The sequence below is a fragment of the Schistocerca nitens genome, chromosome 7 (genome assembly GCF_023898315.1).
Source record: "Schistocerca nitens isolate TAMUIC-IGC-003100 chromosome 7, iqSchNite1.1, whole genome shotgun sequence".
NCBI lineage: Eukaryota > Metazoa > Arthropoda > Insecta > Orthoptera > Acrididae > Schistocerca > Schistocerca nitens.
This window is the reverse complement of record NC_064620.1, coordinates 354,796,803-354,819,207: the sequence shown is the minus strand read 5'-3', so window position 1 is coordinate 354,819,207 and position 22,405 is coordinate 354,796,803. Positions and strand designations below refer to the sequence as shown.

At 39.5% G+C, this 22,405-nt stretch overlaps 1 protein-coding gene across 1 annotated transcript in view; it reads right to left on the bottom strand.

Annotated features, from left to right (window-relative positions):
- Positions 1–21,315, bottom strand: part of LOC126194914 (partitioning defective protein 6) — a 148,362-nt gene extending 127,047 nt beyond the window's left edge. Inside the window, exons 1-2 of the mRNA XM_049933285.1 lie at positions 20,885–21,315; positions 10,478–10,703 (exon numbers count right to left, since the gene is read on the bottom strand). Coding sequence (XP_049789242.1) covers positions 10,478–10,703; positions 20,885–20,947 — 289 coding nt within the window. The 5' untranslated portion in view covers positions 20,948–21,315. The remainder of the gene's footprint in view (positions 1–10,477; positions 10,704–20,884) is intronic.
- Positions 21,316–22,405: the final 1,090 nt, after the last annotated feature.

Below are 22,405 nucleotides of genomic sequence, written 5' to 3'. Positions count from 1 at the left end.
CGTGGCCAGGTCAGTTGAGTCCCGATTTCAGTTGGTAAGAGCTGATGGTAGGATTCGAATTTGGCGCAGACCGCACGAAGCCATGGACCCAAGTCGCCAATAAGGCACTATACAAACTGGTGGTGGCTCCATAATGGTGTAGGCCATGTTTACGTGGAATGGACTGGGTCCTCTGGATGTTTGGGCGACTGATTGAATTCATGGTTGATAATACATCATGTCACCGGCCCACAACTGTTCGCAACTGGTTTAAAAAACTTTCTTCACAATCCCAGCAAATGCTTTGTCCAGCCATATCGCCCGACATGAATCCCATCGAACACTGATGGTACATAATCAAGAGGTGAGTATGTGCACAAAATCCTGCATCGGCTACACTTTCACAATTATAGACAGCTAAAGAGGCTGCATGGTTCAATATTTCCGCAGGGGACTTCCAACGACTTGTCGAGCCCATGACACGTCGAGTTGCTGCACTACGCCGGGCAAAAGGCTGTCCGACACGATATTAGGAGGTATCCCATGACTTGTCACCTCAGTGTACAGTGACATCCAACAATGTCTTCCGAGTGATTCACTTTTTCTAAGGTATTGTATCAAAAGTAAGGCAACGTACCTTGAAGTATCAAGTAACGTACTAACGTGCGTGGATCTATGAACCAATTGCGTAAGGGAAAAATTTAAGGTCTGAGCTGAGACGTTTCATCACACTATGAAAACAGTATAGCCACTTGTTAAAAAATAAAAATGCAAGTGGGCATGTCAAAATTAGTATCTCGAATATTAATAGTATAAATATTAGCAACCTTTGAGAAAAGACGTTGGAGGGAACGCAAAATAGTAGTTGTCTTCCAGTTTCTAAAAATTTCACTAGAATATTGTTCACAGACATGTTGTTGTAATTACAAACAGCCCCATAATTATGATTCTTAAGACAAATTTTAGTATCGAAGAATTTGTTAACTGTTCACTATCTACACGATGGCGAATTCGTACGTCGAATCTGTGTGGATCTCCAGCAGTGAACTACCGGTACTGTACAGCTTTCACTGGAACTTTTCATACAAAATTTAATTATGGGTAATGCATATCTGTATATAACTACCGGTACCCTACAGCTTTCACTGAAACTTTTCATACAAATTTTGATTGTGGGTAATACATATCTTTATAAATGGCCTGCTGTGTGCATCTTGCTTAACAATTAGTTTGCTGTTTTATTCTTTATTGTTGCTGTCGCATAGGGCGCCAAACAATGACGTGTCACAAGCGATGTCGTTGCAACTGGGTCACTCGCCTCGACGCCGACACAGCGAGTGATTTTCCAAGCAATTTACAAGTGCAATATTACGAACGCCACCGTGTCGGGAAGCCTGCTATGGAAAGTGAACTGATTTGTTTAGCAGCAATGGCAGTTGGGTCTGCAACGAATACTTGCAACAAGTAAGTTAAAAAAACGGGAATTTTAATTTATTAAACTTGTTTTAAAAATGTTTTTCTTAACAACTGTATGTTACTTTACTGCCTATATCACACTTTTCACTGACGCTAAGTGTGTCGCGTACATCTTTCCAGTGTCCTAAAAGGCGAAACGACACTACAAAGAAAACAATCACGCTTGGTAACTAGACAATTCAACAACTGCATTGTCACGCATCGCATCGTGGGAGGGGCAGTTGATAGTCGAGGAAAAGGGAGAGAGATTTGTAATAGATGACTGTACAGTTTCGTTTTCGGTATTAATTTTTCCAGTCCATGCGAAGTGAGGTGAAGGAAGAGATTGTGACTATAATTAACACTGCTCGTAAGTTGAAAACAATAATTAGCGTACATAAGAACCAGAAATATGGGGGGGGCGGGGGGGGGGGAAGCGCATTTTAGCACTTTCGTTACGGGAAGGTGCGGGGGGGGGGGGGGGAAGCGCATTTTAGCACTTTCGTTACGGGAAGGTAAGTTCGGGTTTTCAATATAATCGCCCTGTACTATTTTGACAAACTTTACCTGAATGATTTCTGGGCACCTTATTGGCATGTTTTATGAACGCTTAATTCTGGACTGCAAAGCTGCAGCTGTTAGAACCGCTAGTTTCTCGCAGCATACTTTTCAGGGAGACCATATGCAGTGGAGCTGCATTTAGCTCATGACGTACTGACTTGGCTCTGAGGCTAAAGTGACTTTATCGTGTTCTGCAGTACTTCCATTGTGTGCTGCTGCTCAATGGTTTTTCTGACGTTTGTCAACGGTGAATCCATTCCAATGAAGGGCGCATCTTTGACACTGCCAGCCACTTGTGCTGGGGAAATGCAAAAAAAAATCATTCAACAAACATTGTATGGCGAAAGCCTGGAGGCAATACACCAACAAGTTACCACAAAAACATTTTATATGAAGTCTCCACTCCTCTAACGATCCCTCTTTAACTTTAACCTGTGCACGTGATAAGCTCACAGAATTAGTGCACAAATGAAGCACAACTATGCTTTGTTTATGTTACTCTAATAACTCCCAATTCAAAAGCAGGTCGTAACAAAAAGTCAGTGTTTCCATCTACGGTTCAATGAATTCCAGCTGTTTCTTCCCATTCAGTTTATAGAGTTCTAAAACCTGGTGGAACGATATTATACATAGCAACTTGCCTTGAGTCCTACAGTGACATTTTTTATGTGAAATATCTATCATCAAATTACTGCTGCACTAGAAGAATAAACTTCTCAAAACTTCATTTGGCTTCACCTGTCTATCTTTGACAAAAGACATGTCTTCCTGAGTCATCACTTCCACTGACTGACTGCTGTTTCACTTTCACTGACTGACCATTGTTTCATCTACAAATGACACTTTCTTAGAAGAAACTGTCTGGACCTTTCCTTTAAGGTAGTACATTGTGGTGAAGCTTGACTGCAGTCATGATTTCAATGTTGATTTATTTCAGTTGGACAAAGTTGTTCTTAGAAAGTTTCTCACATATTACTTTGTAACACTTTACAATGCAATAACTGACATCAAGCAACGTTGGTGTACATATAAAGTTTCACATAGACCTCTAGCTCTCTACAGTGTGAGCAACAGATTTTTTTTCATCTCTTACTTAAAGAAACAGAATTTTTTGTTACGTAACCATTAATTTTTGGCACCTAACTTATCAACTGCTAAAATCACCATAACTGATTTTGCTTGTTATTGTATTGCTTCGATATCTGTATCCATTTGCATTTAACAATGACACTATGTAATACACTAAAACCTTGGTGGCAGGTGACCAAATAGAACAGAGTTACATTGCTGAAAACATTTCACTGGTACACATCATTTCGTTTGCAGAATATCATCTAAATGTACAAACATACTCCGCAAACCACTATACGGAGCTTGGTGGAGGGTACCTTGAACCACTACTAGTCATTTCCTTTCCTATTCCACTTGCAAACAGAGTGGAGAGAAATCGACTCTCTGTGTGCCTCTATATGAGCCTTAATTTCTCTTATTTTCATGGTCCTAGTGTGAAAGGTTTGTTGGCAGCTGTAGAATCTTTCTGCAGTTAGCTTCAAACACCTGTTCTCTAAATTTTTTCAATAGTGCTCCACAAATAGAACATTGCCTTCCGTCCTATGGTTGCCATTTGCGTTCAGGCAGCATATATCTTAATACCAGTGTGTTGATCAGTCCTACCGGTAACAAATCTAACAGTTCACATCCGAATTGCTTTATGTTATCGTTTAATGCGAACTGGTGGGAATCCCAAACACTTTTAGCAGCACTGAAAAATGGGACACACAAGCTAGTTTTCTGTAAGCGGTCTTGGTTTTTAGGTCACCTAAACTTCCCCAAACTTCTGCCAAGAAACTGAAGTCAACCATTTGCCTTTCCTACTACCACTCTTACGTGCTCATTCCACTTCATCTCTCTTTCCCACTTTATGCCTCAATATTTAATCGACATGACTTTGTCAAGCAGCACGCTACCAATGCTGTATTCACACATTATGGCATTGTTTTTCCTACTCATCTGCTTTGACTTACATCTTTCTACATTTAGAACAAGTTGCCATTCATCACACTAACTAGAAATTTTGTCTTAGTCATCTTGTATTCTCCTACAGTCACTCAATGATGCCACAGTGTCATCAGCGAACAACTGCAGACTGCTGCACACCCTGTCTGTCAGATCATTTCTGTATAGCCTACAGAGAATAAGACCAGTCCTGTCTCTCCTCCCGGGAGCACACCTGATGATATCTCTGTCTCTAATGAATACTCATCATCGAGGACCACATACTGGGTTCATTTACATAATTAGTCTTTGAGCCACAGACACATCTGGGAATGTAATCCATATGCTTGGACTTTTGTTAACAGTTCAGAGGTGCAAAAGGTTTAACACCTTTCAAAAATTAGGAATATGGAATCTGCTGTTGCCTTTCATCCATGGTTCTAAGGATATCAAATGAGAAAAGGTCAATATGAGTTATGAGCACAGGCAACTCTAAATCTGTCCTGTGGACAGAAGTTTTTCCGTCTCGAGGAAATAGGTTATATTCGAACTCTGAATACATTCAAGAATTCTACAGCAAACTGATGTTACGGATAGTGGTCTGTAATTTTGGAATCGCTGGGAACTTTGCACTGGGTGACAGATTCATGAAAAATGCATGTGAAATAAGGGACCGATGCTGCAGAGTACTCTCTGTAAAACTGAATTGGGATTAAATCTGGATCTGGCAACGTGTTTGTTTTCATCTCTTCCACATGCTTCTCTATGCCAGGAATGCCTGTTACTTTGTCCTCCATGTGGGAGCCGGTGTGATGGTCAAACAATGGTATGTTTGTACGACCTTGCTTCATGAATGATATCTTACACGTGAATTTCAAACTTCAGCTTTCTTTTTGCTGTCTTCTGTTGCCACACCAGACTGGTCAACGAGTGAGTGAATAGAAGCCTTCACACCACTTCATGATTTTATGCAGGAACAGAATTTTCTTGGGTTCTCAGCAAGATCTTGTGCGAAAGGTATAACAGTGAAAGTTGCTGTACGCTCTGCGCATCAATATTTTTACAGCTGCGTGAATATCTACTAACTTTTTGCATGTCATCACTGGTGCTCCCCTCCCCCTTTTTTTTTTAGCCAAGAGTGCAACAGTGTGCTACCTTGGCATTTTCTAATTTTGTTATTAAACCACAGTTGGTCTTTTCTGTCCTTTAGCCACTTACTTGGCACATAGATCTTCAGAGTGTGATTCACCGTCAGTTTAAACTTTGCCCACAACTGCCATAAACTCATCACACTGGTATGAAATGATGTCTGTTTACTGTTTAAGTGGGGCACTAACAACTGCTTCTCTTTCCAGGAAAAACACTCTCCTAGCCTTCTGGGTGGATTTATTACCTTTAGTAATCTTCGTCGCCATGATGACATCACAATCGCTAATTCCTGCCTCATTACTAACACTGTCATCAATACTGACACTGTCTATAAGATGAGGACAGTCTAAAAGTATTTCCATTGTGAGTAGGCTACCAAACTAGCTGCTCAATACAGTTTTCTGAAAATGTTTCAGTCTTATTGCCCAAGACTGTCTGTCCACACCACCTGCAGTGAATACATAAAGGTCGCACTCTGTACTTGGTTGGTTGAAGTCACCTCCAACTAATATCGCACAATTTCGTGTTTCCACACTACTGAGTGAGTCTAGACCTGTAGGTGGAATTGGGTGGCCAATAAAAACATCCAATGATTAATCTGAGTTCACCTATACTGGTTACTTGTACCCAGACAGCTTCACATTTAGAATCAATTTCAACATCAATGGAGAGAAAATTTTTGTTGATTGCAATGAACACTACCCCTCTTATGGTGTCTAATTTGTATTTTCAGTATACACTCCATGCCTCATCATCTCAGAGCTTTCTACTTCAGGTTTCAGCCAGCTCTCAGTTTCGAGAATAATTAGAACGCAACTACTTTCCTGGACGGCTCTAAATTCAGGAACTTCGTTACAAATACTTCAACAATTTAGTGTTAAAGTTTTGACAGTCAAAGTGTCTTTACTCCATGAAGGATGTGTTTTTGCAATCTGCGTATAGACTGGCAAGCATTCTTCGGAGGACTTTAAGCTACTGTCTAGCTACCCAAGTACCTGCATCCCTGACCTATCAAGGAGAATCCTACAATATTCCACACCATAACGCAGGTCCAGAAATCTGCAGTGAAGACCATTGCAGAATCGACAAAGCCTGTGGTTAAGACCCTCCACCAGGCTCCCAAAGAAAGGAGCCCAATCAACTCTTGGAACGATGCATAAGCAAAGCCAGCTATCTTCACCACCCGCCAGTCTTCCGTATAAGCCACAGATGACCCCGGACACCTTTGGTGCCGATGCAATCCACAACTTGCATATGACTACACCCTGCATACTCGATACCGCAGACAGGGCACCCTCCATATCTAAGATTGAGCCCCCTCCCCGCAGACATACTGAGTGCTCATTGAATTTCATTCCAGTCCTAGAAACTACTTCCCAAACGGGACTTCATAGTGTTCCTAACATTGGAGCTCCCAGTAATTAGTGAACCGTCCCCCCATAGGAGAGGGTTGGGGGTTGTTTGTGGGAAGAGAGGTCATCGGTCTCATCGGATTAGGGAAGTACGGGGAAGGAAATCGGCTGTGCCCTTTCAAAGGAATCATCCCAGCATTTGCCTGGAGCGATTTAGGGAAATCACGGAAAACCTAAATCAGGATGGCCGGACGCGGGATTGAACCGTCGTCCTCCCGAATGCGCTGAAGGAGAGTGTACCTGTCCACCCTCAGGGTGACTGGGGACCCCAATGAAGGAGCGGCTCACAGGGGGAATGGACGAGGCCAGCCAGCCAGCCTCTGAATTGCCTCTCCATCGCAAATAATGGAAAATTCGAAGACAGTTTGGATGCAACATGCTCCAAAAGTCAACTACTATCTGTACTGGCCAGTTGAAATGTTGGAAAACATGTTAAATTAATTCTTGTAAATTTTTGATAGAACATCTGAACCTCAAAAGGTAAAGGCTGAATGTAACTCGCACTCATTTAACTACTTAAAAAAAGAAGAAGCTTGAAAAGAGTGAACCACTACAATTTGTCACTGAAAGCAACTGTTAAAACTGATTAAGTTATTTATTTAACAGCTTAGTAATATGAAATACCTAAAAGTGTTCCACTAACTATATGTTGCTTAAATGGACTGTATCCAAAGAAAAATTCAGCATTAATTAACATGATGAATCACTTAAAAGCAACTTCAAACACACATACGAGATGTAATCCAAAATTTTCGGGACTGGTGCTGTCATCTGGAAAGTAGGAGTAGTAGATCTTTGCACCGCTAGGTGACAAGAGCTGCATACCCAATGAGTCAGTGTGTGGAGTGGCATTCAGCTGGGAGGACATGTGGCATGTCCACAGTGATTTCCGTAATACTCTCGTTTGGTGCGTGGCAATTTTACGATAGATTCGCAAACAGAACAGCGGACCTTCGTCAGACTGCATCTGATGATCCAACCTTCTTGTCACGGCGATGAGAGCTGGGTTTGTAATTATGACCCAGGGACAAAGCAACAATCGTCCCAGTGGAAGAGCCCTGGCTGGCTCTCCAAGACCCAAAAAAGCGAGAAAGGTGAAGAGCAAAGTGAAGTGATCATCGTTTTCTTTGATACCAAGGGAATTGTGCACAAAGAATTCGTCCCACCCAACTAAACAGTGAATTCCACACACTACTGTGACATTTTGTGATGGCTCTGTGAAAACACGCGGCGACGCCACCCGAACTTTGGCGTCAAGGGCACTGGCTGCTGCATCACGACAACAACGCGCACTGTCACACGTCCTTGCTCACCGGGACCTTTCTGGCAAAATGCAACATGGCGGTTTTACCCCACCCACCGTACTCACCTGTTATGCCACCTTGCGACTTGGCGCTAGTCCCAAAACTGAAACGCAAGTTGAAGGGCCGTCGGTTCGACACACTAGAGAGGATTCAAGATGCATTGTTGGTGGTGATAAACACCCTCAATGAACAGACTTCCAGAAAACGTTTGACCAATGGCAGAAGCACTGGGACCGGATGGTACGTGCGGACGGGATCTACTTCGAGGGTGATGGTGACCATTAGTCCAAAGGCAAGGTTTTCAACAGACGGCTGCACCAGTCCTGAAAATTTTGGATAGCACCTCATGCCTTAAAAATTAAGATTCTTTTCTATGTTTCACATTCTTTTTAAAAACATCTTTGTTATCTAGGAGTAGTATTAATGCTTAAATTGATACACACTATTCTTGTCTTTGTTGGGAAAGGGAAATTAAAGTTTCCTCCACTCAGTGACAACAGTGATAGTGACCAATAGAAACAAAGCAGCAGCTCTTGCTGGGGGGGATGGGGCAGGTATTTGGTCGCTGCCTTTTAAAGTAACCACCCCAGAATTCACCTGAAGTGGTATGGTGGGACCTTCAGAAACCTGTCCAGATGTGGATGAGTTTCTCTACTAAAAATGACAACATTCATAAACATAATAAAATTTAATCGTCCTACTCAGACCAGTCACTCCCTTCAGCCAACAGCCTTGTCAAAGAGAGCAGAGGAGTGGACAAAGGTTCACACTTGGGCCCTTGGAATGGGAAACTGCTCTTAATGGGAAGAATCAACAATGATCAACGACATGAGGATGCAGAAGGCAATGGAAACCACTGCATTCGATAATCGTTATGTGTATCCACAGGTCATTTGGTCTTTAATTGAAAAAGTGTCATGATGGGTCTCTCCATTATACACATAGCAAGTAATAGAGGATATAAGTTGCAAGTGCTACTCTGAGATGAAGAGGTTGGCACAGGAGAGGAATTTGTGGCGAGCCACATCAAATCATTCAGAAGACTGATGACCCAGACCAGTGAGTTGGAACAAAGATGATTAAAGAAAAGAGGCGGCCAATGAATGCTAAGTATACTGAACAGAAACACTTTTCATGAAAACAAGGTTGTGAAGACACTCATTCACTCACTCGCTCACTCACTCACAAATAGCAAAACAATGATGAATAACGCGCTTCAGCCAACGACACTGAGAAAAGATTACATATAATCCTGAGAAGAATGGAAGTTAAAGGAAGTTCAATGACATGACAAGGCCAGTGGGAAATCCAAGGCCCCCAGACAAGTTCTCACTATTCAAAGCAGATTTCACACAAGATGCCTGACTTTCTCTCTCGTGTATGTGAAGTGCAAATGAATACTATAGCCAGAACAGGCCATAGTTGCAGAAATTTAGAAAATTAACACTGGGACATGTCTACTAATCACAACTGTAGAACAAGCTCAGAGTCATTGTGAATTAAATTATAGATATTTGTCTTTGAAAAGATTAATTACTTACTTATTTACATTACTTTCAATTACATATATGTGCCAGCAACTTTTATTTATTTTTATTTTTTTATATTAAAAAAGAAGACAATTTTACTACTGTACTTTCCATTTCCTCAGCACAGTACAGAACCTTAGGCACCTTTCTACACAAAATTTTAGTGCCATGGGTTTTCAGTTGCTCAAATATTAAACCAAATTTTTGTTTTTCTGCCAGTGCATTTTATATTCACGCATTTCACAGCACTAGAGAAAAAAAATTTGAAAAAATATCCATTTGAAAGATAATATGAGGATTCATATGATAAGCAGATTAAATTTAGTATCAGTAGATCAGCAAATGTGACACCTTGTTCCGTCACACTAACATGTCACTGAAAGTATAACAGGCTGTTGCGTCTCATGAAGCAACTACTTGCAATAGAATTGCTGAAGGTTTTAGATGATCAATCATCTTACAGTAACATCGACTCAGCTATAGTGCCTGTTTAAAAAAAATATATAAATAATCTATGTGCAGGTAACCCCCATTCATTTTTATATTAACCTTCCGCTTATTAAGTAAAGCACCGAAGTCTTCACTGGCAACCACTTTGCAATTTTTTTTCACATTTTAAAAGCATTGGCAAATATGAAAATCACACTATATGCTAAAAAAAAAAGGAGCAATCCTGCTTTAAACCTAAACGCTTGTTTTTATAGTCTAGCATAGATTGGTTGAACCCACCTATACCAAATGACAGCTTTGGATGGCAATAAGAGATGGTTGTGGCTGTAAGATCCTCATTTTGGAGCTAGTTCATCCACAGGGGGTTGGGACCAGTGGTAGTACAGGGACGGGCTTGGACAGGGTGGTGGGTGATAAAACCATTGCTTTCACAATGAGGGCAGAATCCTGGGTAAGGAGACTGCATGATAGGTGAAGTGGTGGCAAAGGACCCTATAGTACTTTAGTTTTATTATTATTGAATAAAGAGGCAATAACTTGTGTCAACTAGCATGTATCTGTCAGAGTAACCTGGTGAAATCTCATTGCGTTTTGAAGAAATCTGTGATTAATTTATAGTTATCAAGCAGGTTATTTTACTTACCTTTTCGTTGCACTATTAGCCGCAGAAGAGGCCGTGCATTCAGTAAAGCACGTCCCAGATTATCATCATTGTTGATGGGAAGCAGGTCTCCATCACGTGGATCAGTGTATGAAAGCAGAAATGGGACGTCTGACAAATGATGTAGTCGTTCCACTAGCTGCCGAAAGTCGTCATACCGACGCATCTCATCCCGGTTAACTGAGAAACGGCGGAACTCAGCATCAAACTGTCAATGAAAAATATTTTCTATGATGGAAACAATCACCACCTCTAATCTGACAACATTGGAAAATGAAATAGGAAGCAAAACTAGGAGGGACTTAGGAAGCAAAACTAGGAGGGTCTTATATTGCCTTAATAAGCAGAAAATATGAAATAACCTTTTTCACAAAAGTTTTCATACATCCTGTAACTTGCTGATGTAGGACCTGAGTAGGCTGATGGTGAAAAAATAATATCTGATTAATCCTGGGGTCTCTAAAACTAACTCCAAAGGAGCAAAAAATTTCTACAAGTTGGGTGACTGATCAACCCAGACATAGTGCTGAACACTATTTTCATTTTACTATGATCATAGCAAAGGTGTGCAACAGCACCTATCCTGTTTAAAATCTTTTCACATACTAAATACAAATGTTTATTATGATACTTGCCAATAGGTAACTGGCTGGAACTTTATACAGTCTTGCACAGAAGAGCGACTTCCAAATGAAGTCAATAGGCCAGGAATATAAAATAGGATGGGAAGCTGTGCAAGTTAGTGAGTTGTGAAAGAATCCAGTCTTTTCTTGAAACTTAGTAGAACTAACTACCGAACAAGCTTTTTGTACCACAAAAAGTTACAAATTAGCATTGAACAACAGAAAGTCCAGGTTGTAATGTCAACAATTATGGAAAGGATAGATTGCTACTCCCTGTAAAGACACTTTGAGCTGCAGTTGACACAATGAAAAGACTCTCTCTCTCTCTCTCTCTCTCTCTCTCTCTCTCTCTCTCTCTCTCTCTCTCACACACACACACACACACACACACACACACACACAACTGTTATCCACGATTGCTCAGGTCAGAACAAATTGATGTCCCCTCTCCTTCACTTTACACTGCTGTGTATGGTTCTATTTGGATGAGGTATTCCTTTGTTCTGAGAACAGCCTCACCTAGTCGGATGTAAGGGTACGAAAAGTTTAAATGAGAATTTGAACCAAGCAGCAACTTTGTATTTTTTGCACACAAAAAGCTTTACAAGAGTGCCATAGCGAGTGATGGAAAACATCCTAAATAGTATTATGATTTTTGGCTGTATTACAATTGCAGCTTAAGATATGATACTGTGAGAAGAAACTGACAGATTGATAGGCCAAGTTGAAACAAGACTTCTGGAACAAATGGCATTCCTTCAGAATTATTGAGATCCTTGGGAAAGCCATCATGACAAAACTATTCTGTCTCGTATGCAAGACCCATAAAAGACAAATGAAATACTCTCAGACGTCAAGAAGAACATAATTAACAATCCTATAGAATGCAGTAGCTACTGACATACCAATATTACTGACACATCAGTTTTATAAGGCATGGTTGCACAATATTGACAAATTATTTTGAAAAAAACTGGTAAAAACCGACCCAAGGGAAGATCAGTTTGGGTTCTGAAGGAAAGTAGAAACACACAAGGCAATACTGACACGTCTTATCTTAAGAGAGAGGTTGAAGAAAAGCTAATCTACATTTATAGGATTTGCTTATTTAGAGACATGGTTTCGACAATGTGGACGGGACTTCACTCTTTGAAAGTTTGAAGGTAGTAGGGATTAAATACAGAATCAAAAGGTTATTTGCAACTTTTACAAAAACCAGCCTGCACTAAGAAGAGTTGATGGGCATGAAAGAGAAGCAGTTCCAGTAGCTGAGAAGAGAGTTTGACAGGGTATATAGCCTATTCCTGATGTTATTCAATCTTTACATTGAGCAAGCTGTGAGGAAAACCAAGAAGGAATTTGGAAAGAGAATCAAAGCACAGGGAGAAGAAATTAAAACATGGCAGTTTGCCTGTGACATTGTAATTCTTTCAGAGATAGTGAAGGACTTGGGAGATCAGTTGAATGGAATGGATATAATCTTGAAAATATGCTATACAATGAGCATCAACAAACATAAATAACACGAGGTTGAGAGAATTAGATTATTAAATCCAGACTGCTAATAAGGAGAGGAATTTATGAAAAATAGATATTCGTTAACATAAAATACTTTCATATATCTTTTCTATTGGTATACAGTTAGGACAAGAAGACAATAAGAAACTTTTGAAATATAGTGCTACAGGATGATGATGCTGGAGGTAACATAATTAGTGAGGAGCCATTGAATAAAATTGGGGGAAAAAAATGCACAACTTTGACAGTACATGTTCTGCAGCATCAAGGAATCATGAATTTGATATTAGAGTGAAATGTAAGAGGTGGGAGAGAGGGAGGAGAGGAGAACTGACAAACTGCATGTTGATTTCTGTCTCGGGTTCTTTTGCCGATGTCTGTTTGATGATTTTTGTGACATTTCCCCAGCTTGAGTGGGTGGCATTGTCAAAGATTCGCACTCCATTGCTGGTAGTGGACTGGAGTTGAGCTTGTGGCCGCAGATTATATGTACCTGGCGCACCAACATCCAAGAGCTTTTCCGTGCTCATCTCTGGTGCAGTTCTCCTCTTGCTACCTGCAATGGGGCTGCAGTACGGGAATCCAGGATTGGTACACCTTGAGGCTTTCTTCTTTTTAGTTGAAGCTATTCTCATGTCTTTGTATTTTTATAGTTTCTCTGAAAGAATGGTTGTGACAGCTTGTCTACAGCGAGAACTTCTGTGTTAGCAAATTTTATTATGTGGTCAGCCTCACACAGTGCTCGTGCTCTGATACGATGGATTTCTCCACCTGCCACAAGTTACAATGCCACTCATGTTCTGTGATCCTGGTGTTAATTGATCATCCAGTCATTCCAACATAAACTTCTCCGCACACGCATAGTATGCAGTTTATTCCTGACATTGCAAGTGGGCCCCTTTTCTCTGTTGCCGATCTGAGGGACTTTATGATCTTTGTTTCAACAATATACGGCTGATTCTGTCCATCATTCCAAGTGTCGCATCTCTCATCTGAAGTGCCGTGGCTCACATATTCGTCTCGCTCGCATTACAAGCAAGATGAGTATGTGAGCTGCGGCACCTCAGGTATGAGATGCAACACCTGGAAATTGTTCTGAGGAACAATGAGTACTCCACCAGTTATACAAAGAAGTGTAACAGAGTCAAACACTTGGCAAAGTGACACATCAAAAAAGGAAGTGTCAGGTACAGCCTTTCTGCCACACACTCCTAGTGATGGACAGAATCGGCCGTATATTGTGCAAACACAGCATACAGACAATTTATAAACTAACAAAGGAGATCAATGAGTGTCTCATATCAGCAAAGGAGTAAAAGGGGCCCATTTGCAATATTGGGAATATACCACAACCCATATACATGTAGAAAAATTTATACTGGAATTACTGAATGATCAATCAACACCAGGACCACAGAACATAAGCGACATTGCAGATTGGGGCAGGTGTAGAAATCGGCCGTGTCAGAGAATGCGCTGTGTGAGGCCGGGCACATAGTAAAATTCGCTAGTATGGAAGTTCTGGCTGTAGAGAAGAGCTGTCAGCTGCTTGTTCAGAGAAGCTGTAGAAATATACAAACATGTGAACAGCTTCACCAACAAAGAAAAATATAATTGATTCACAAGCTGCAGCGATGTACTGTTGCACGTAGCAAGAGGAAAACCGCACCAGAAATGACCATGGAAAAGCCCTTAGATGTTGGCATGCAAATACATCCTGCGGCCATGAGCTCAATTCCATTCCACCACCAGCAATAGAGGGTATATCTTTGACAATTTCAGCCACTTGTACTGGAAAAACATCAGAAAAATCATCAAACCAGGGTCGGCTGAAGAACCCGAGACAGACATCAATAGGAATTAAAAGGAAGGTCAGCATTGGCCGTAATATTACCTGTTTAGGTATGGTTCCCTTGCTAATTCTTGGGTTACTAATTGCAGCAGTTTCCCACATTCTGCCCATATTCCGATTTTTGTTTTGTTTTGAATTTTCAGAATTTAACTGATGCAATAAGTATACTCCCATATCAATATGTCATAAAAAGTGTGTGACAGGCACTCATTAGTAACTGCATCCATCTGTTTCCACATGAGATGGCACATATTTGCTATTCTCTTGCAGACATGCTATGTTTCTCCCAGTTCATTTTCAGTCAGAGTGAAAGCCTGAAGTACAATGATGAAGAGAAATGGTAGCAAGATCTGAATCCTGCAGCACTCTAGTCCAAATCTCTTTCAACGAAGAGCACTCGTTTTTAACTGAGACAAACTGTCTTCTGTTGCTTAAATAGAACTTCATTAGAGCTAAAGATGGGTTGTGTATGCCATTGAATTCCAGTTTGGCAACATGGGTGTTAAAGGGTATACAGTCAAAGGCTTTGCTGAGATCACAAAGTGCAGCATGTATTAGATCCTTATTTCCAAATGCAGTTAACACATGGTCAACAACTTCAGTGACAGCATTAGTAGTATTTTTACCACGTTGGATTCCAAACAGTTTGTTGAAGCAGAGAGAGCATGCTTTTTGAAATAGTTATTTAGCTGGTTGTACATTAGAGACTCTAATACTTTAGACAAAAGTGGGACAATAGAAACATGTCAGTAGTTTTAGGGCAGATTCTTATCTACTTGTTATAATTTTATCAGCTTTGAGTGCATCTGGGAAAACTCTGCAGAGTCTAAACATGTATTAAAAATGAAAGAAAGAGGTTGATAGATAATTTTTTATTTAATTACATAATTTGTGAACCAACAGTGTCCATATTTCTGAACTTAAAGAACCCTGACACAGCTTTTTGATACACATTGCTGTCACATCAATGTAGACCACCACCAATGTTCGACATCAGACAGCAGGTGGCATTACTAACAGTGGACCAAACTGTGATTCAGACCACTTTTTGATAAAATCAGTCTTGAGAGAGAAACTGTCACTAACAAATGGCAACAGAATGGGAAAGATGATGAAATGGAATACAGACAAACTGAACATCCCTGATGAAGTAAAAAAATACCAAGTAACACTAAGTAGAAAGTTGAGCAATGAAGAGACCACAGTAGGAGTAGATGAAAGGTGGAACAGGTTTGAAAAAGCCATTAAGGATGCTGCAGAGGTAATAATAGGAATAAGAAGGAACAAAAGAACCCAGGAGTGGTTTGATGAAGATTGCAGGTCAGCAATAGAGGAAAAGAACAGGGCAAGAACAAAAGTGCTACAGAGAGAAACCAGAAATAATGTGGAACAATATAGAGAATTAAGGAGAAGAGCTAACAGACTGTGCAAGAGAAAGAAAAGAGAGTTAAATAAGAAGAAATTTCAAGAACTAGAAGAACTAAAGGAACAGAGTGAAATAAGGAAGAACAGATAGTGGGAAGATGGGCAGAGTATTTCAAAGATACACTATGCACCAGCCTAGAAGATGAAGAGACAGCTGCACAGGAGGGAAGAGTAGAGCCGGAAGTAGACAATGACACCAATGAGGCAAGAAAGCCAACACTACAAGAGGTCTCTCAGGCTGTGCGCAAGTCAAAAAACAATCGAGCCCCTGGGGATGACAGCATAATTGCTGAATTAATAAAAACTGGTGGTGAGGCTGTAATAAAGGAACTGCACACATTAATATCAGATATATGGGAAACAGAAACTATGCCAGATAATTGGAAAATTGGAATAATAGTCCCCATTTATAAGAAAGGGGACAGAACAGCATGTGAAAACTATAGAGGTGTAACACTCCTAAGTAAAGCTTATAAGATCTTCACAGGTATATTAAACGAAAGGATACGGAAGTGTGCAGAAGGCATACTAGGGGAATATCAGTGTGGCTTTCGACCAGGCAGAGGAACAACTGATCAAATATTTGTGATAAGGCAAATGATGGAAAAGTTCTATGAATATGATATAGATCTGCATTTCTTATTCATCGATTTCAAACAAGCCTTCATAAATCAGCAATAACTATACAGAGTACTGAAAGAAGTTGGTATATGTGTTAAATTAAAAGACTAATCAGAATGACAATGACAGAGACAAGAGCGAAAGTAAAGGTCCTTAGCAGAACAAGTGAAAGCTTTGACTTTAATAAAGGTGTGAAGCAAGGGGATAGTCTCTCCAGTGTCCTATTCAACATATATCCCTGCTTAGTGCAGTAAATAAAATCAACAAAAGAGGCACCATATTTATGAAAACTAGCCAGATATGTGCATACGCTGATGACATTGCTATAGTAGGAAGAAATACCAATACACTCCTAGAAACATACCAGGCAATGGAAACAGAAGCCTTAAAAATTGGCCTCATAGTAAATGAAAACAAAAGAAAATATATGGTAATGTCACAATCTGAGGCCAGAAGAACCCCTAAAAACCTAAACATCAATAGGAAATGCTTCAATGGAGTGTCCTCTTTTAACTACTTGGGAGCCCTAACAACAAATGATAACAGTATTGGAAAGGCTATAAGGGAAAGAATACAAGCAGGAAACAAGGCTTACTTTGCAAATATGCAGCTTTTCAAAAGTAGCCTTGTTACAAGAAAAATTCAATTGCTAATATATAATTCCCTAGCCCGCCCAGTTATCACATACGGCTCAGAGGTATGGACGTTGACAGAACATGATAAAAATGCTCTAAGAAGCATTGAGCAGAAAATACTACGCAAAATCTATGGGCCAATAAGGGAGGAAGAAGGCTGGAGAACACACTACAATGCCGAATTACAAAGCAGGGACATAGTAAAATTTGTGAAATCACAGCGAATACGATGGCTAGGACACTTGGAGAGAATGGCAGAGGGTACAATTCCAAAGAAAATGATGAAAGGTTTGATCCATTCAGTTAGGCGAAAAGGGAGACCTAGAAGAAGATGGATTGATGAGGTAATAATGGATATCAGCAATATGGGAGTCCGGGGGTGGAAAAGAGCAGCAAATAACTGAGAAGTGTGGAGGAAGATTGTTGAAGAAGCCAAGGCACACCAAGGGCTGTAGAGCTACTGAAGAAGAAGAAGAAGAAGAAGAATACTTTAGAGAAAACTGGGACTATAGAAACAGGTCAGTAGTTTTAGGGCAGATTCTTATCTACTTGCTATAATTTTAGCAGCTTTGAGTGCATCTTGGAAAACTGCAGAGTCTAAACATGTATTAAAAATGAAATAAAGAGGTTGATAGATAATTTTTTTTAATTACATAATTTGTGAACCAACAGTGTCCATTTTTCTGAACTTAAAAAACCCTGACACAGCTTTTTTATACACATTGCTGTCACATTAATGTAGACCACCACCGATGTTCGACACCAGTGTGCAGTAACTACTCACAGACAGCAGGTGGCATTACTGACAGTGGAGGGTATATAAAGCATGCCACGGAGATGCAGAAAACAGTGCAGTCATTGTTGTAATGCAGAAGCAGAGTGATTTATCTGATGTCCATTCATCAGTTTTTGCCATTTCTGTTGTTTTAGACTGTAGTGTTTTCTTCATACATAGCTCAAATCTTTCAGAAAATTTATTTACATCTCCACCTGGAGATCTCTATATTCTAACAGTTTTGGTATTCACTGCATCCAGCCTTTAACAGCTAAATTCTCCATCTACTCCAATAAAAACATCTATCTTAGAAAACATTACAATATTTCTTTCCTACTATTTACTTTATTATGGAAAGGATAGATTGCTGCTCACCATAAAGATGGAACTTTTAGTTGCAGACAGTAACAGTCTTTTTCATCTTTACGGTATGTAGTAATCTATCGTTTGTTGACATTTCAACCAAGATCTTCCATTGTTTATTTTTACTACTTACTTTGTGATTAGGCCCAAAGGACCACTCCATGTCATGGTTAAGGCTTCTGCTACCTTTCTCCTTTTGTCCTTGTCACCTAGCTGTAGTAAGTCATGTCTTACTCAATTGCTTTCAAGACACTACACTACAGCAACTGGACTGAGTTTCCTTTCACAATTATGATTCAATATTTCCAACATCTAATGGTGTCTTATACTTCATTTACTCCTCCTCCAGAACACAATACTGGGAAGTTCCAATATTTAGAACAATATGTTCCGACCTGTTACTACGTACCCCGCTCCGCATGTCCCATCCCCCTATGCAGCATACATTATGACCAAGCAGAAAGTGTACCTATAACAGGGTTTATTGTGAAGCTGGTAGAGATTGTCAATAAATACTGCCAAATGGATTAATCGGATTGCAAGAACACAATTTCTTGGTTGCTATTGGGCATTAGATTTAGACAGTTTAGGGCTGCCAGAACCAGGAAGTAAGTCAGACAAATAGCAACTCAATTTTCCATAATAAGTTACAAAGGAAGTGTCAGATTAATTGTGCCCTGCAACCAATTTAATGGAAACAAGAAGTAAACAGGAAACTTGATGGTCATCTGTTTTGCCTTATAATACCAGTGACTTTTAGCTAGGATATTTGTGTGTGTGTGTGTGTGTGTGTGTGTGTGTGTGTGTGTGTGTGTGTGTGTGTCAACCATCATATTGTGACCTGCTTCACTGAAGATAAGTTACCAAAATAACACAATAAAGTGACATTGTGTTTTTTTCCTGTCAATTATCTTCGTTGAAATGTCAGCATGGATAGTAAATGAAAGCAGATATTCTGCTTTTTTCCCCCGTGATCTTGCTTTAAGGAGATGCTTGACAGCTTATCATTATGAACAGTCTCAATATAAATGAATCAGTCTAAACTTCGTTGACACCCCAACTGCATCTGATATGCAGATACGTCAACTATTCAGCTCATTTAATGTTTTCAGTAAATCCCATAACTATAGCAGAACATTCAAGGATGTGGAAGAAGTCAATGCATACACAGCAGTGAGATTTAACTGTGACAAGATGCAAAAGTTTAAAAGCCATTTATGAGGTATGCATCACAGAAATAAAGACAGTAAGGAACAACTGATACTGCAATAACTACAGCATTCAACAATCTGTACACCCACTTTGTGTGACAGAATGCAGACTACAGTATTGAGAATGAATACAATATGGGCCACAAAACATTTCTGCAAATTCAGTGCTCTTCTGTGCCAGTTTTTAAAAAATTTTTTAATGTTTGTCACTCTAAATCGACATTACAATAAATCTAAAAACAGAATTTGTAATTTGGATGAATGCAAACTGTCATCTCCAAGACAAAAATGGATATGTAATAGTTATTGATATCAAATATTCTACAAGACAACCCTTTTGAATTTGATCCAACTGGTAGTATAAATTCCATTTGGAAGACCTCTGTCACTACAGAAATAATAAAAGAAGACTGGTGACATTATAAACAGTAAAATATCTACAAGTACCTGTACGTGGCTTTGGTGGAATATTTATTAACAGTTGCAGTCATGAAGCTAACAATACTTTGATAAAAAAATTACAAATCAAATACGATAATGAAATGATGGGCAACTTGTAAAATAACAAATCATTGGCTGGCAGTTTTTCATATCATTTTACTTTGGCCAGGTATTTTTATCTTATGAAATGAGGAATATATTCAACACAAACTAATGAAAAATTTCTTTGTGTTGATTGAAGGAAAATGTACTAAATCTGATTTGATGGCTAGAGAGAAGGCTGTTAGGCTGGAGCCTACAGATGCAATTCATAACTAGGTCTGTAAAAGGCAAAAGATACCCTCCAGAGACATGTAAGAGACAGCCATACTTCACTAAGAAATGTGTAGTTCAACGAGACATAACGTGTTTATAAAATACGATTGGCTGTGGTAATCAGCAGTCATTTGCAATAACATGAAAGAAGAAACCTTGCCTCCCATTTGGAAAATATTTGTGGTACTAAAGTTTTATTTTGTTAACTTCAGTGGTCTTGTGCGGAGTACAGTCTTACTCTAGAATTTAAATACTACTCGCAGCTCACCATATTTCAAACAAAAAATCTTAATGAGACGACCGATTCTGCTAACAGTGCGTTTATGAGCACTTAAATACACGTCTGTATCACTTTTAGATTCAAACAAGCCTTACATGACGTCTCTATTGCAACATAGCTGTCATCGACTATCCAATGTAATGATAACATTATAAAATGACAGGTTATGTTATACGAAATGCTTCACAAATTCGATTCTTGTCTTGAACATAAGAGAGCTGCCTTCGAGAAAGGTGCCATAAAATAATTATGTACCTCTAGACATAACTCGAAGCTGATGGTGACACAAAGTGAGAAAGTTTATGAGTTACATCCCTAAAGGCTACTCACCTTACTTTTCACCTCGACAGTACCGCTGTCAACTTTATGTTGTGTCTTGGAACTCCTTGACATTTCGATAACATTTAAGCTTCACTTCACAAACACACAGGACGAAAAGCGCATTCTCACTATCTTGTATTTAAAGTAAAATAAAATTACAAACACACGAAATTTACTTCACATTACTGATTCAATCACCGTCGGCAACTAACGCAATGAGTGTACACATGACGTCACAAGAGGCACCTGCTGTAGTCTCAGACACACACAGTCAGAGACGCGGTTGTTGGAACTGATGAAGTTGTCACTGTCCGATACCATCGTCAACTGCTCACATTTACAATTACCTACGTGTCAGAATAAAGTCTCATAGATTTAGCTTGCACCTTTCAAACTTTTGGTAACATAGCGACTGATTCTAGTTATCGGAAACTGTGTAGCTAACCTAACTTTGACTATGGCCGTAGTCTACAGAGACATCTGTACGGAAAAATGCGATTCTGCTCTGGCGTTGGATTTAAAACATACACACATCAGAACACTATAGGGTTTGTTGTACGTCTCTGCAACGGGTAATGAAAATATTTCGTCTCCAGGCCCTTTGTGTTATTTATACTAAGTGGATCAGCAGAGAAGGGCAATGTTTATATACTGTCCATCTTAATAGACTCACATGAAATACTACGTATGACGTCTTATTACCAGACACAGAAAATTTAGGGTTTGTACACAAATTGTTGATGAGAAATGATTATACGCTTTTCATTACAGAATACGCGAGCACCTTTTGGGAAGAAATGATAGACTGTTTAGACTAACACAAAGGAATTATTTAGAACAAACGCATATAGATATTTATATACCGTACATCAGTAATTATAGAAATCCGTATCCATGTAGAAAAAAAGAGGCTCGCGGCTTAGATGGTTTTTCACTTGCGCAAAAGATGATAGATGATGTTCATAGAATAGAAATCACTTGTGGCAACAATGTGACACGAGATGTATTAATTGTCAGTAGACGTGAGTAAACAGTGGTATGTAGCTTGCTGATTTCTTTCCCGCGCCCGTAGCCTTTCCTAATTTAAGGTTTTTTTTGTGACTTTTCCCTCTCTCCAAACCGGTACAGCTCACCCTACCTATTTACTTACCGTGTTCTACAAAGCAGATGTTTAATATTCCAGTAAGGTAAATACTGAATGTCTGTTCTTTTTAGTAATTCTGACAACAGTCTAAAGGCCATATCGGATGTAGTGAAACGAGAGACAGGACAAACAGCCACAGAATAAAATATCATTATTACTGAACTAAATGAAAAGACTATAAATGATGAGTCACAGGTAGCAAATATATTTAACAATCCTTCTTAAATACAGTAGAGAGCATAGGGACAAACAGTTCAAGAGAAAAATCATAGCAGTATGTTGAAAACGTAACTCTCATAACATTCAGTCATATGAATGTATCACCAATTTCTCTTTCTGAAATTAATAAAATTATACAGTCTCTCAAAAATGAAAGCTCATCTTGT